We start from the raw sequence: 16,020 nt of genomic DNA, 5'->3' as shown, positions 1-16,020 counted from the left end.
GGCAGAGAGGAAAGCGCCTGAGGAGGCGGGTCTCCAAGGAGATTTTTGCCAGGAGGCTGGGATTTCCTGAAGGGAGGTGGAAAAAGGGAACCGGGGCTGCAGGAAGCTCGCAGCTGCTCCGCCCGCGGCTGCTGGCACACAAGGGTTTCTTTCCTGTGCCGGGGGCGGAAGCCAGATGGGAGGAGAAGCAGGTAGGACGAAGGGGAGCTAGGCAGGAAACAGACCTTCCGCTCAGCTCTCGCCCGAGGGGTTCTGAAGGAAAAAGCAAGGGTGGGTTGCGGGTAGGGGGTTGGGTTTTGGAGGCCTCCAGGATTCCAGTCCACAGACCCGCCCCGTTGGGTCTTCCTCTTGCCTTCACCAGTGGTGACTCCCTTTCCTCTGTCTCCGATTGTTTCCTGCTGCCTCTCTCCCTCTCCCTTCCCGCAAGCCTGGCTCCCTCTCCGAGGATGCCCGGTCCCGATGGCCGGCAGAACACCGGACCAAGCCAAGACGGAGCCATGGCACGTGGCCGCATGATCGAGAGCGCTGCAGGCAGGAAAGAAGCCAAGTGCTGCAGGAGTCTAAGGCAGGCCGGGCGGACGGCTGGATGGCTGAGCGGAGCGTCCTTGAAGTGTCACTCGAGATGGGCCACGTTCTGCGGCAGACAGCAGCGGGCGCGGCCGTTGGCAAGGTTCCCTGCCCGTATTCCCTCGAATTTTTGTCTCCATCTGCGTGCAGAATAAGTGTTGTTCTGTGCACCTGGGCGTATGCAGCTGTGCACTAGCAGCGGACACGTGCTGTGATGTAGTGTTAGTACCTTGCTGGTTGTATGCTTGGGTTGTGGGCTGTGGGTGACCCCTACTGGCCGGTGTCTGGAGCACTGCTCAGCAGGTAGGCTGCCTAGGTCACCTAGAAAAGACCCAACCGGTCTGACCGGTTGGGGGCAGTGAGGGAACTAAGGAAGTGAGGTTCGGAGGAAGGGGCAGTCTTGGGCTGGAACCATGAAGGAAACAGACTAAGGGGGGGCTGGAATCCAGGGGTGTCGGGACCCCATCTCAAAGGGCTGAGGCATCCTGGCCTAGACTCCTGTGTACACATCACGTCTACGCTGGGCTGTATCCTGGAGAAGCAATAAGCCCTCTCTATTCGAGTGGTTGGTGGAGTCTGTTCTCGCTGCGACAGGGCTGCAGAATCGGAGGAACCCCAACGTGGCACTTCATGCGCTGCTGGCTGTGGGCGCTTTGCTGATCAGCTGGGCTTCAGAGGGGCGCCTGTGCTGAGGGAGGCAGGGACGACGCGTCTCCCGTGGCGTGGTGACGGCCGGCGGCTGGAGGAGAGGGGTTCGGATCCACCAAAACCCAGCGGCGTACTGTTGTCGTTGCCAAATGTACCTGGGCCCGCCGAGGTGGGACCGCCCGCGGCTCGGTCTGCCCGCCTCCCCCAGCCCTGCCCTCCGACCAGCCCGTGGAATGGAGACGAGGCCTCCCCGGTTCTCTGCTCCTCCAGGCCAAAGAGCCGTTTCCGCTGGGAATGGGCGACCGGTGATGCTTTCCGGTTCTGTTCCCTCCCGCGGGGGCACCGGGCGTTGGGCTGGACGGATCTTGGGTCTGACCCCGCCTGGCCGCTGTCGTGTTCTCTGATGGAGGGGCAGGCCTGAGGGAAAAAGCTGCCCCGAGAACTGCCCCCGTCCCTCCAGTAGAACCTGCATCTTCCCCTCGGCCCGTGACGTCTCCTGGGCACGCCCCGTTGCTAAGGCGCCTCGAGATGCGCGGGGCCCTGGAGACGTAGGCCCAGTACCTGGAAAGGGCCTGTCACCGAGTCCCCGGGCCCCCCACCCCCGCCGTGGCCTGAGGCGACTCTCGGCCCACGGGGCGAACAGAAGGTTTGTGCGTCGACAGGGACGCCGCGTAGAACAGACGTGTCAGCACAGGAACCAAAAGCAGCCGGTACGATCCAACTCAGGGGGCCCCAGAGCCAAGCCAAGCCCCCGAACCCTGCACCCCAAGCCAGCCGAGACCGACTCAGCCCCTGCCTAGCAGCCTGGCCCCCCAGTCCCTCCTCTGCCTTTTTTGTTCTCCTTCCCAGACCAAAGGTGCCATCTGTCCGCACCCCTAGGGTAGCCCCCCCCCCGTCTAGGTACTAGGACAGTGCCTGGGGAAACTGAGGCACACACGTGGGGTTAGTACAGGACAGGAGCACTCACATGAACTATAGCAACGCGAATACAACCCCCACTTCCTCACAGGGACTCCAGGCTGTCCCAGCCGGCGGGGGCCACAGGCAGCTCTGCTAGACCCTAGCCCTAGGAGGGCTGGAGGGAGAGGAAACCCCCTGGGCAGCCCACCCAGCCCTAACCGCTCCCAGCTCATTGCTGGGCAGGCAGGGAGAGCAGGAGGGGGGATTCGGGAACAGAAGGGGAGGCAGCGAAGGGAGACTCAGAAAAGGGGTTGGGAACTGCTCCCAGCCTCCAGGTCTTGTCCGAACTCCCCCGGCTGCTCTCGTTCTGTTTGGACAGCGCCTAGCACAGCGGGGTCCCGATATGCGCCCAGGGCGCCTTGGGGCTCTAGCAACCCAATCCTACTCCCCCTACGAGCCTCCTTCCTCCTCGCTCGGCCACACCAGCCTCACGCCCAGAGCCTTTTCCACCCTCCGGCCTCTCGGCCGCGCAGCCAGAGACGTTCCCTGGCTCCCCAGCCAGCTAGCTGGAGCAAGGCCCTTCCTGCCGCCCAGCCCCACTGAGCCCGCTGCTTCCAAACAACGTGGGCGTCTCTTACCTGGTTTCCTTTGGCCTCCAGAGTCTTCTCCATCGTCTGGCAGGGGAGAGACCAGGTCCTCGTCTGGAAGGGGGGGAAACGAAATGCAAGAGCTTGGTTAGCAAGGGTTCATGGAAACGGTTGTCCTTTGGGAGGCGTGGGCAGCATGGGGACATCCCCACGTCACCCAGAAGAGGAGTGGAACTTCCCCAAACCGCTCAGAATTGTCCTAACTCTGGTCCCACAGAAGTCAGCAAAATTCCCCTGGACTTTTCCTGGCTCAGAACTTGGGACTTTTCTGTGCTGCCTACCGCCACGGAGCCGGAACGCCTGACACTCTCGTTCTAGCCAGTCCCTGCCCCAGGCATGAGATCCAGGACTGGACACCCAGAACTGGACATCTCGGGACAAATGGGGCCGGGAAAGCCCTCTAAGCACACACAGAATGAACGCCAGGGTGGGGCTTTTAGAAGACACAGAACCGTTCTGCGGAAGAAGCAGAGATGCGCTGCCAGGGGCAGCCGTACGGAATCGACAGAGGAGAGGTTCCATTAGGAGACTGATCGAATGACTTGGACTGAGAGGGCTCTGGACCCTCAAACCCAGTGTTTCTGAAACTTTTTAAGACTGAGGAACACCAAACTATTTTTTTTTATGCAGAGCATCATGGATTTTTTGTTGAGCAAAAAAAAAAAAAAAAAGTCAGCTATCCCTTTAAGGCCATTTTGAACTCTCTCCACTGCACACCTCCAACTGCCTTGCGATTCAGTCGATTCAGAGCTTAAAATCTGAGAGGGAGACAGAGACACGCCCCCACTCCGGGGACAGGTGTTATTTTACAGCGTGTGGCATAACCCCGTCTTTTGCTAGGGAAAACCAAATGGCTCGCGCTGGCCCCAGACATTGACGTGGCCTTGTGTAAGCATCACATGGGAAGAACCGTTTCATGTGCTGGCAGGGACGAGAGGCTGCACGGTTGGTTCCAGGACATGGAGAAGGTGGGATGGTTCCTTGAAAGAACCAGGGCTGGAGGGGAGGCTGAAGGAGGAAAGAGAAAGGACGCCCGGCCAGGAAGACGAGAGATGCCGCTCCAGGCACAGAGGGCAGATGGGACATGGTGCAGAGGCCGGGGGAGTAGCCGTGAAGGGGGTAGGGCAACGGACTGTGCAGAAGAGGAGCACAGAGCAGGGAGCTGCTGGGGGCGCATCTTGGGGGCAGCCGCGTTCGTCCGTTTCCGCAAAACACAGCGAGGCATCCTGGGGCGCTCCCAGATTTATTTGGATGGCGGCATTCGTGGGCTGGAGCTCGTGCCGCCAGGGGCGTGGAAACTTAGGGTGGCTGGGTCTGCAGAGGTGGGCAAGATGCATCACGACGGGGAGGCCCCGAGCGAACGAGATCCACCCGAGCAGGTTGCATGGCGCCTGCTCCCGAGAGTGGATAAGAAGGTGAGAATGCCCAGAGGGGGGAAATTGTTTTGGGTTGGGAGCCCTCCCTGGCTCCCGTCAGCCCCACGTGCGCCCCGAGGAAATGTCACTCAGGAGCAGAGAACGAAAGGCTTGTCCAGCCACGGTGCTGGGACCGGCGGAAGCAAAGTCAAGTTTGGCGAGGTCCGCACATGCCCCTGGTGCGGACACATTGAAATCGGTTCCGGTGGCTTCGTTTAAAATCGGTAAATGACCATTGGCACCGGAATTCCCTCTCCCGGGGCAGGCGGATGCCAGGCCCTGTCACTGGGCTATTAATCCAGGGTCAGCGCCCCCCGAACACGCACCAGGTTTGCCAACGCTACAAAGGCTCAGTCTTGGTGGGGCGGCCCCTTTCCGGCTCAGGGGTGTGAACCAACACCCCTCCCCACGCACAGCAAGTGGACAAGTGCCCGCGGGAAGCAACGGGTTTATTTTCGTAGTGTAGGCAAGTCCGATCAGGAGCAGGGGTACCAGCATGGGCGTGAGCCCAACGGCACCGACGTCTACTCTGGGAACCAAGGTGCGGAGGGCCTTTCTAATAAAGCCAGGGCTGGATCTTTTGCTGATTCTGTGCAACTTGATCGCAAGGCGGTATCTCATCTGCTGTGCTGAAGCACTTTCCGAAGATGGAGTAGCCCCCCCTCCCCGCCCCGGCCCGGCCCCAGCTGTCTCTTCCTCCCGATTCTAATCAATGCAAATCAGGTCAGGGCTCCACGGTGAATTACAAATTGGATCCGAAGTTGGAGGGTCACTGCAGTGGCTCCCCCATTAGACGGGAAGTGGCACCGAAGATCTTTTCTAAATAAATCAGACTTTATTGTAAAACTCGGCCACTGACGAGACGTAACCTCATTAGCATTGATTTTAAAATAAATTATTGAAAGTGGCTTTTGCCTGCTCTTTGCATTTGTAAGAGAGAATGTAAATGTATCTGCAGCCATGCTCGAAAAAAGAAACCCACTGTCCAGGCAATCAAGGCTAGATGGCTTTATCCTGTCGGACAACGGCACTTAATCCCGCCCTGGGATGAGAATGGGAGAGGGAACAAATAAAACCGATTCTTCCAGGGCAGCTCAGGTCCAGAAGCGATCCTATTTCTCATTGTGCCTTGGAGTCATCTCCCAGGCTACTGCTAGACACCGGACTAAATCGCCTGGGGAGGTTGTGGAATCGCCATCACTGGACATATGGAAGAGCAGGTTGGACAGACGTCTGTCAGGGACGATCTAGACAGTATTTGGCGCTGCCGTGAGGGCAGGGGACTGGACTTGACGACCTCTCCAGTTCTAGTGGTCTGTGAGTCTATGATTCTACAGCTAGTCTTAGATGTACAACACCATCACTACCAACACGAGCACACCGACAATGACGGGAGAAGGAAGCCGATGGGGAGAAACCAATTCTCCCCCACCAAGGAGGATGTTGATTAGAGAAGGGCTAGCTAACGCTAGAGAGAGGCAGCATTTCCCAGTGGTTAGAGCAATTAGCTTTACGCTCTGGGGACTTGAGTGTAAGCGACTTGAGCGACTGCCTGGATGATCTTGCGAGGGACTTAGATAACAAGGCAAGGGAGGTCATATACACACCTAGTCCAGGCAGACATAGAAGCCAAAGTGTCAGAGAATCATAGAACACTAGAACTGGAAGGGGCCTCGAGAGTCATTGAGTCCAGTTCCCTGCCCGCACGGCCGGACCAAGCACCATCTAGACCAGGGTTTCCCAACCTATGGGTCACGACCCAAATATGGGTCACCATTTCAAAAGGGTCGCCAAGTGTTTCCCCAGGTGGCTCTGCTCCTGCCCCCCCATTTTTGAATTGCCTTGGGTCACCAAGTGTTCCTGAATTGTCAAATGGGTCCCCATCTGGAAAAGGTTGGGAATCTCTGACCTAGCCCATCCCTGACAGGCGTCCGTCCAACCTGCTCTCCAATATCTCCAGCGATGGAGATTCCACAGCCCCCCCAGGCAATTTATTCCAGTGTTTCACCCCCCTGACAGGCAGGAAGTTTTTCCTAACGTCCAACCTAAACCTCCCTGGCTGCAGCTTAAGCCCATTGCCTCTTGTCTGGTCCTCAGAGGCCAAGGAGAACAATTTCCCCCCCTTCTCCCTGGGACACCCTTTTAGATCCCTGAAAACTGCTCTCCTGCCCCCTCTCAGTCTTCAATTTTCCAAACTAAACAAGCCCAGTTCCTTCAGCCTTCCCTCCTAGCTCCTGTCCTCTAGACCTTGAATTATCTGTGTTGCTCTTCTCTGGACCCTCTCCAATGTCTCCACATCTGTCTTGAAACGTGGAGCCCAGAACAGGACGCAAGACTCCAACTGAGCGCCACCCCCATCCCCATAATGCCAGTCTTTTCGGAGGCTAGGAAGCGAGATGGAAAACATCTGGGTGGCTTGGGTGGAACAAAGGATTTGGCACAGCCTTGGGCGTGCAGATTTCTTGACTGGCTTCCCCTTTATTGCCCCACACAACCCCCCCGCCCTGGGCAGAGGGAAGGTCTGGGGCTCAGAGCATAGGCTTATTGAGTTGAGTGTCTACTCAACTACTCGCTTCCTCCTCTGCCTTGCTGCCTCTGCATCAGAGGCAGCAAGGGGGTGGGAGCAGGAGCAGGAGCTGGTGCTGGGTGGGGGGGGGGGGACAGGGGAGGCAGAGCCGCCCCCCGGAGCTAACCCCGCTGCGGTTTTGCATTTTGAATGTAGTAAGACCCCGGTGGCTCTTGCTGCATTTAAGCTGCAGCGCCGCAGCGAGCACCCCCCCCCCCCCCCCCGCTTATCGACTAGTGGATGGAAATTCCATCGGCCGCTCGAGAAGCCAGTTAGCCGTTACTTCACTTCGCTGCCAGGGAGGGCAGGCCCGTGGCACACCCGGGGCCCAGCCCTTCGGAGGGGAGAACGTGGATCCACTCTGCCCTTCTGCTGGTGCTTGCTCCGGGGCCTGCCAGCTGTAGGCCACTCAAGGCGTGGGCGAAAGCCGCCACGCCGAAAAGAGCCCCCAGCAGAGAGCCACGGATCCCCCCGACGACACGTGGACCAAGCCGCTGGCGGGAGCTCCCTGACACGCCCCAGCCGCTTGGGTGGCATCCCAAGGAGGACTCGGCCTAGGACGGGGTCCAGACGAAAGCTGCTCTGTGGCATGGCCACGGCGGGGCTAATTAGCAGGGAGGTTGAATGTGTGAGCTGGAACTCGGTGGCCTCTTCAGAAGGAGCCTCACGCCACAAGCTGGATGCAAACAGCTGAAGGCGCCATTTCTATAATCCGTTCCCTGTGGCCCGGGGCTGATTCCCGGGGCTAACAACCCCAGCTCCGACCAGCACAGACCCGCAGCCCTCCCTGCCACAGACGTGGGACCACGCATAAAAAGCCGCTCAAAGTACCCATCTATTGCCACCGTCGCCATAACGTCAAAGCACCTCCCACTGCGGTATCCTCACCACACCCCAGAGGCTAAGAGACAGGCCCAAGGTCACACAGGAAGGCTGTGGCAGGGCAGGGCCCAGACTGAAAGTTCCTCAAATCCCTGCTCAGCACCCAAATCACTAGACTGTCCTTCCTCTCTAAAGCACCTTCCGTCGGTTTGGATCTGAGGGACATTTGCTCCCCAAACTAAAACCTGGGAACCCGAGTGATGTGGATTTCCTCCAGCAAAGCGGAGCCAGAATACAGGGTGGTGCGCCCGGCGCGCTGGTAGGCCGGCAGTAGCCCTCTACATTTGCCATCCATTCCTTTATGCAAAGCTGGCCACATTCACCCGCAGTGAGTAAGTCGAACGCTGCCGGAAAGTTGCCGTGAACCGGGGATGGGCCCGTGGGAGGAGCCGTCGGTGGAGCCTGCGCTCAGCGGCAGGAACGTATCCTCCAGGAGCCCCGAAGGCCTGAGCAGCAGAATCCAACCCCCGGGGACAAGAACCACTCGGCTTGGAGCGCAAGTGTGTCAGGGCAGAGGCGGTCTTGTCACTGTGTGCGTCCAGCGCCTTGCACACCGGGCGGGGGCCTCTCGGTGCCACCAGGATCCAGAGAATGGAGACACCCGCTGTCTCCACGCCCAGGAGAGACCCCATCCGCTCCCACCCTGCGGACCCCTGAGCACTCCCCGCACGGTGCCTACACGCCACCCGGCAATCTATGTGCCCAGCCCTGGCCGGGTTGATTGAGTTGGGTTTGGTCCTGCCTAGGGCAGGGGGTGGACTTGGTGACTCCTGAGGTCTCTTCCAGCTCTATGATCGCCCCATCTCCTCCCTGCAGCCCTGGGCCGGTGCACGCTCCTCACTGCGCCCTGTCGCCCGCCTTTCCTCTGCCAACCTCCCCTGCGGCCTGGCTCCTTCCTCCCCCTCCGCCGAGCGGCGCCGGGCACTGCCCCTCCCTGGAAACGCATCTGCCTCGCTGTCTCTCTGCTTTACGGGAAACCCCTCCAGAGAGCGGAGCCGGGGCCTGGGGCCATTACAGCGGCGGCGGAGCTGCCTCGCCCAGCTCTAATGGGTCCCGGCGGCTCGTCGGAGCACAGCTCCCGCCGAGGACCAAGTCCGGTTGCTTGCTCTGAGGCCTCAGGAGTCTCAGGGGCCGCGGCTGGCGAGGGAAAGGAAAGAGCCTTTTCCCAGCCCGTCTCCTTCCTCCGCCGCCTCCCCTGCTCGCAGAACCTCCCCCCTCCGAGTGTCACAGGGCGTCACCGGAGACTGTGTTGTCCAGTGGTCAGAGCCCCACCTCCAGGGTTCTAGTCCCAGGCCCAGAGCCCAAGTCCTTGAAATCGCTGCTGGAGCCCCATGCGGGCGGCTCTCAGGGCTGGGGGGAGCCGGTGTAGTGTGCTCCAGGCAGCGCTGGGGTGTGAGTGTGTTTGCCCAGACCCCGCCCCTTTCACGGAAAGCCCCACCCCTTTTGGGAGCACGGAGCCGCCCCCCCGGCTGGCGTGGCGGTCGGCTCCCCCGGAGCACTGTCAGCACACTAGCTCTTTGCCTGACTCTGAAGAGGAGGGGGTGCAGTGGAGGTCGAAGTCAGGCCTAGCGGATTCTCCTCCCAGCTCTGTCTCTGAGTTCAGCAAAGCCACTTCCCCTTCCGTGAAAAATGGGACAGCACCGATGGGCCCGCTACGGTTTTTTCCCCAGCCACGTGCGGAATAAATGTTGTGCTGTGCACTGAGGCCTGCGTGGAAGTGCACCACCCATACAGACACACGCTCTGGGCGCTCTGCTAATCCACTGGGCGCCTTTGAATCTCTCCTGGATGGCCGCCCGAGCGCTTATTTGACAGGGAGCCCTGGACGACGCCCTTTGTCCAGGGTGTGGAGCGCCTCCGAGGAAAGGGCGTCCGGACAGGGAACGGATCCGGGCAGTCCGCATGGCTCCTCCGGCATTTCCCTGCGGAGGGCAGAGCCTCGCTCCTGCCTCTTTGCCTTGCTCCACGCCGCCCGGAGCCGTTCCGGATGCCTGCGGGGATGCGCGGGGAGGGGCGGGGGACTCCTCCTTGGCCCTGCGCACAAAGGGGATGGGGAGCCGGGCACGGGGGCTGTTTGTAGCGGGGGGGGGGGGGATAAGTGGAGCTCCAAGTGGCACAGACACGTGCCGCAGAGAAGGCATCGGCCGAAGGGGGGGAAGTTTTCCAAAGTTGTATCTACAGCTGCAAAAATGAGCCGGGACTATCGGCAGCCACCTCTGCGGATATAAGAACATAAGAACGGCCAACGGCCCATCCAGTCCAGACCTGCCTGCTGACAGCGGCCAGAGGGAGGGAACAGAACAGGGGACCATCCCTTTCCCTGTCGCCCATTCCCAGCTGCTGACAGAGGCTAGGGACGTCCTCCCTGGCTAGCAGTCAAAACTGAGGGGTTCAGAGTGTGGGAGGGGGTGCTGGGAAACAGGCGTGGGTTGTGGGGCGGGGCAGGGTGTAGAGGGGTCGGGGGCCGGAGCCAGGCAAACCGGGGGCCAGAACCGGCCCCTGGGCCGTATGTTCCCCAGGTGCCCGGGATGGGTTGCAGCGTAGACAGGCCCAGAAGAGGGGGCAGGGGCTGAGCACTGATTTCAGGGATGAGGAATCAGGGAACCCGGAAAAATAACGATTCACCCGCCAGGGGCTGGGGCGAAACCCGGCTGGGTCTTTTCTGATCCCGGTTCCCACCATCCTCGCGCCTCTCCCCCCCCGCAATCTGAATCGGCCAGTGTCAGAAAAGGCCTCCCCCCAGCTGGATTGCAGACCCGATCCTGTCTCAGGCCCTGCCGGGGCAAAGCCTTTCCTCACCCCTGGGTTTCCAAGAAACGGGGGGCTCTGTCTTTCCCACCCTCTCCCCCGCCCGGCTCCAGAGCCCCCCGGTGCTCGGCTGGAGTGGCCTCCGCGAGGGGCCGATTCTCAGAGGAACTGTGCTTTAATGTAGCAATTTGATTCAATTTTCCACTCTATAAAATTACCCATCACTGCTCGTTGCTTCCTAACAGACACCTTCACTCTTAATTTAACAATCCTATCGAATTCTGCCAGGGAAATTGGAAAAATTTATCACCTGTGAAATTTTATTTTTCCTTGGTTGTATCTGTTTTTGTAAAACTTCATTAACGACGATGACTTGCTGAGGAAATTATCTCTCCCCCCCCCACTTTTTTTTTTTTAAACTTGGGACAAGAGAAAAAAAAATAGCTCGACCTCAGCAGAGACTGATATTTGCATAATAAAAACCACAGGCAGCGGGGAGAGTCCGGGGGAGGGAGGCCTGGAGACAGCAGAGCCATCCTCTGCAAGGTATCCCCCTGGCTCAGGGTCCCAGGGCCTCACAACACCCCGGGCAGGGCAGGGCAGGGCAGGGCAGGGCTGTTCTCCTCCCTGCACAGATGGGAGGCGCGAGAAGCTAAGAATTGCCCACGGTCACACACAGTCTGGCACCGAGCTCTGCAGCTCCGACCCGCACGGCTGGACCAGCCTTCCTCTCCAAACCATCAACTCTTTACAGTCCCCAGATACCTTCCTCCTGGGACCCAACGTTCCCTCCTTTTTTTCCATCCACGTGCGGGACGCATTTTGTTCTGTGCACCGAGGCAAGTGCGGATGCGCCCCCCCCAGTCGAAACACACGCTGCCGGCGGCGTGAGCTCCTCAGCGGGGCGGCACTTGGATCTCACCCAAGCACCCGGCTTAGAGGGAACCCGGCACCCCCGTCCAGTGAACGCCGAGCAATCGTGGGAGGGCCGGTGGCTTGGTGGTGCTGAATCTGCTGCCACGGCCCTCGCTCTCCAGGCCCAGGTGGCGAGGCGGGGTGCAGTGACTCTAACCCACCCGCCTTCTCATAGCACCCCCGTGCCCCTGGCACAAGACAGGGCCGGTCTGGCAGGAGCCCCACGGGCAGAGGGGGGCGCGAAGGTCTTTTGTGGCTGCGGGGGTGGACAGCCCACGTCTCCGCTTCCTGCAGCTGCTCCCGTCCCCCCACGTGTCCTAGGCACCAAGCCCAGTTAGCAAACCCGCCCTAGTCCGGGGCGCGTCCGCACTTGCCTCGGTGCACAGAACAAAATGCATCCCGCACGTGGATGGAAAAAAAGAGAGGGAACGTTGGGTCCCAGGAGGAAGGTATCTGGGGACTGTAAAGAGACGATGGCTTGGAGAGGAAGGCTGGTCCAGCCGTGCGGGTCGGAGCTGCGGAGCTCGGTGCCAGACTGTGTGTGACCGTGGGCTTGGTTCCCACGGCGATGAAGGAGGCCGCTGGCCAGCCTCGGCTGCCCATCGCCCCGCTAGGGGCTGGCTTAATTTTCCCGGGGGGTGCTGTGTCTTAAGACCCACTCTTGCTCCACCTCGTCCTCCCCCGCCGCCTCTCCCCAGCCCTGCTCCCACCCCTCCCGCCCATCCACAGGCTTGTGGGGGTGGAGTGGCAGATGCAGGGCTGCAGTGTGGGCGCGGGGGGAGGGAGGGCTGCACCGTAAACCGGCCTGGGGCTCCGAGCTGCCCCTCCCGCCTGAGGCCCTGCCCCTTCCAGGAGGCTCCTCCCCTTTTCCCAGGGCCCCGGCCTTTCCGTCCTCAGCCCTGAGCTCCCACCAGAGAACCTCAGCGACCCCCTCCCCTCCATCCAGAGCCTGCAAGCAACACGGGAGGGGCTAGGGGAGGCTCCCCCTGCTATCTCCCTGCCCCGGCGAGCGGGCGCCCAAAGCCGCCAGGCCCGCGGGCGCAGAGCGATTTCGATGCTGCACACGGTGACGGTCGCTCGACGCCGGTTCTCCGCTGGCGGCAGGAGCTGCGCCATCCCACAGTGCTTTGCAGCTGCTCCCGGGGTGCAAAGACATCAGGCAGGCCCTTCCTGTAAGGGGGGATTTCACCCCCCTGCCAAAACCCGCTTGGGAGAAACCGGGCAGGGACCAGTGTGTCCTGGAAGCCAAGGGCGTGGGCGGCCACCTAGCAGAGATGTGTGGGAGGGGGCTAGCAGGAAGTGGGCTTGGAATGTGGGCAGGAAGGAGGGTGCTGGATTGGGGTGGCAGTGTGGGGTCTGGGCGGAAGGGGGGGGTGCAGGAGCGGGTTGGGGGTTGGGCGGAAGGGGGGTGCAGGAGCGGGTTGGGGGTTGGGCGGGAGGTAGGGTGCAGGACTGGAGTGGCGGTGTGGGGTCTGGGCAGGAGGGGGGTTGCAGGAGTGGGTTAGGGGCTGGGTGGGGGGTAGGGCGCAGGAGCAGAGGGGGTGCAGGAGCAGGCTGGGAGGGAGGGGTCTGAGTGATGGGGGGTGCTTACCTGCACAGCTCCCTGGGACACACATGGCCCCGTGTCCCCTCCCCTCCGCTCCCTGGCACCGCCCCCTGCTGCTCCTACTGGCTGCAATTACAGCCAATCAGAGCATCAGGGGAAACGCCTCCAGGTGGTGCCGTGGGGAGGGGGAGTGGCCGTGGGGCTGGATCACCAGCGCTGGTTCCCAATGCTGGGGAGGGAGCGCCAAGCCTCAGGGGCCAGATCCGGGCAAGCTGGGGTCCGTCTTCAGCTCCTGGGCTGTGGGTTCCCCACCCCGACTCGGAGGCTCCTGCTGCGATCAGGGCTCCGTGGTGCACAGCCCTGCATGAACACACGGCACCGGGCAGCCTCCGCCCCAGAGAGCTTCCAGGCTCAACAAACAATGGCTTGGTGTGAAAAACAGAGGTCGAGGGATGCAACTAAGGTGACACAGTGAGTCGGTGGCACAGCTCAGAACAGACTCTGTCCAGTGCGGCACAACCTCTAGCCACCGCCACATCGCTGAGCACAGCCCCGCACACCCAAGGTCCTGGCCTCTGGATTGCTGCCTCCTAGAACACCCTAGCGTCCTTAATTGAGCTTGGAAATCACTAAAAATACAAAGCTCCAAAAATCCATAAAAGGAAACCAGGGACCTAATTTTCATGCACATGCTGCTCACCGAGGGGCAGACCGAGTGGGGGGAGGAGTGGGGGAGGGGGCGAGGACAAGGGCAGAATTGTTTCCCACTAGAATATTTTCCAGCTTTCTCTAGGAGACCTCAGCAGCTCTGTAAACCGGAACAAGCGGAGAGGAAGCCGGAGCAACGCCGGGCAGGGTATAAATCAGCAAGGCCAGTAAAGCAACCGCTCACGCAGGCCTCCTTGTAAATATCCCTCTTGTTCCCGAGTCGGAACCATCCTCCATGGGGCTCGGCGGAGAACGTCCCCGCCCCAGCCGGGGTGCAGCCCGCGGCCTGCGGAGACGCATCGGCGCTCGCCCTGCCCTCGCCCCCTTGCTAACGGCCGACGTGCGGCTGCCCGAGGCGGCCCGGTTCGGCCACGTGCTCCCTCGTGTTCGTCACGGTCCCTCCCCCGCCCACGACAGCGTGGCTCGCTCCCACGCCCGGTGCACCGTGGGCCACGTGAGGGCACCTCTTCTGTGTTGCTATTTACTGCCCCCCGTGAGACCAGAAGCTGCCCCCCGGGCCCGGCCGGGACCTCTCGCGGCACACCGGCTCCGGCTTGTGCAGAGATGCTCAAGCGTGATTTCGGAGACGCCACGTCCCGGCGAACCGCCGGCGCCGGGAATGAAGCGGTGAGCTCTGGAAAAGCCGCCCCAACGTGGCCACGTGATGGTCAGTGGACACGCCCCCCCGAGCCCACTCGCCTCCCGTTCCCGGCTGCCAACCCCCCTCCATGCGGCCCCCCCGCCACGGCATTTCGACAGCGGACTGCGCGGCGGCTCACCTGGCAGAACCTCATAGATGTCGTCCTCCCCGCCGCTGGCCGCCGCCTCGTCCAAGCTGAGGGACTTGGGGTGGGATTCTGAGTTCGGCGGGTCAAAGCCGTCGATGTCGTCGTAGGGCTCTTCCTCCTCCTCCTCCTCCTCCTCTTCCTCCTCGTCGTAGGGGATGGTGAGGGAGTTCATGTCTGGGGGGGATGGGGGGACGGGGAAAAGAAAGGAATGAGCCAAAGCAAAGCCAGTCGCTGGGTTAGATGCGGGCGCTTCCGCCGGGGCTGAAATGTCCCAGAGAGCTCAGCCTATCCCCCCTCGGCGCTCATCACCAGTCCGGGTCTCCGCCAGCCCGGCACCAGGGCGGGGTCGCCCCCGTCACGCTCCACAGGCCTACACTGCATTCGGAGGATCTGGAAGCGGGGTGAGATACACGGGGGGCAGAGCTGTGCGGTCCCAAGCAGGATGACAGGAGGGCGGGTTTCTTAATGAGCCCTTAACGAGGCGGGAGAGGATTCGGGGTGTGTGGTGCCCCGGACCGGAGCAAGCGGGGGGTTTCTCGCCTTCCCGTCCACCTGCAGTCCCCACCCGCGGTTCTGCCCGAGAAATGGGATCAGACCAAGCCCCCCATCTCCCAACTTTGCTCCGTGGTGGGCAGCGTGGGACGGGGTGCAGGGCGCCCGTTTTTTCAGGCTCCCCGGGCATGGTCCCCGTTGGCCCAGCAGCGAATCCGGAGCAGCCGGAGCACGGTGGAAAGCCGGCGGGCCTGTCGCCGAGAGCAGCGTGACACTGATTCACCGGCAGGGCCCAGGTACCAAGAGACAGGCCGGAGGGCGCAGCAGGGCGGGGCGCAGGAAAGCCGCCTGCCCGTCTCCAGCCAGAGCCTGAGCGCGGGTGGAAATCCGGAGCAGGATCCCCCCAGGAGAACGCAGCTCGGAACCTGGCCCTTTGTGGGACGTCCCAGGCACAGTGCAGAACGGACGCAGCCCTGTCCGCTGGGTCCCGCTCAGTGACATACTAAGCTTCTTGCAACAACTAATCTCAGGGCTTGGTCCTCCCTCCCAGGAACAGAGACCCGTCCCTTTGGCAGCCCTTGTGCTTCCAACAACAGCCTCTTTCTCTCTGGACAAAAGCTCCCAGTCCAGGGAGCCGTGGGCCCTTCCCCTACTTCACGCTCCCTCCTGCTCCGTTAGGCTTAGGGATGTTAGCGGGTAATTAACCGGCAAGCTTTACCCTTCATGGGGGACGCTCACCGGGCGATGGATATGCAGAACCGAGGGAGCAGGCCCCCTTTTCCATGGCCCGCTGCAAGCGGAGGGCTGCTTCTGTCCTGCTGGGCCCCCGCGCGGGGCTGCTGGCTCCCAACCCGTGTGGGCAGGGAGCCGGCAGCCCCGGGAAGTGGCAGCGGGGACGGGGCCAAGCGGCCAGGACCCAGAAATAGCCAGAATGGGGGGGGGGGCGGAGCCTACTGCCGGCCGTCACTCTTGCAAAGAGCGTGTCCCGACTGGGGTCAGACCAGTGCTTGTGATTGGGCCTTTCCGGCGTAGGAAGCTGGCTGATTGGGCGCTTTGAAGGGGCGGGTGTGGCCGGGGATTTTGGGGAGCAGAGCCCGAAAGCTGGCAGCCCCGCGCGGGACCAGAAACCCCCGTTTAATCAGTTGATCAGTTAACGTTAATGGTGAACCGGTTAACTAAGCCAACAGGATGTAACACC

At 61.5% G+C, this 16,020-nt stretch overlaps 1 protein-coding gene across 2 annotated transcripts in view; it reads right to left on the bottom strand.

Moving 5' to 3' along the window:
• SKAP1 (src kinase associated phosphoprotein 1) overlaps nt 1–16,020 on the bottom strand; it is a 236,197-nt gene that overhangs the window by 28,720 nt on the left and 191,457 nt on the right. For both annotated transcript variants that reach the window (XR_016348050.1, XM_075911455.2), the window contains exons 9-10: nt 14,322–14,504; nt 2,754–2,816 (exon numbers count right to left, since the gene is read on the bottom strand). Coding sequence is in view for 1 of the 2 variants with exons in the window: in XM_075911455.2 (XP_075767570.2) it covers nt 2,754–2,816; nt 14,322–14,504 (246 nt within the window). In the remaining variant the exon portion in view is untranslated. The remainder of the gene's footprint in view (nt 1–2,753; nt 2,817–14,321; nt 14,505–16,020) is intronic.

This window comes from Pelodiscus sinensis, chromosome 29, assembly GCF_052426305.1.
Source record: "Pelodiscus sinensis isolate ZL-2025 chromosome 29, ASM5242630v1, whole genome shotgun sequence".
NCBI classification, from domain to species: domain Eukaryota; kingdom Metazoa; phylum Chordata; order Testudines; family Trionychidae; genus Pelodiscus; species Pelodiscus sinensis.
Note: the sequence above shows the minus strand (reverse complement) of the source record. Positions and strands in the feature narration are given on the sequence as shown.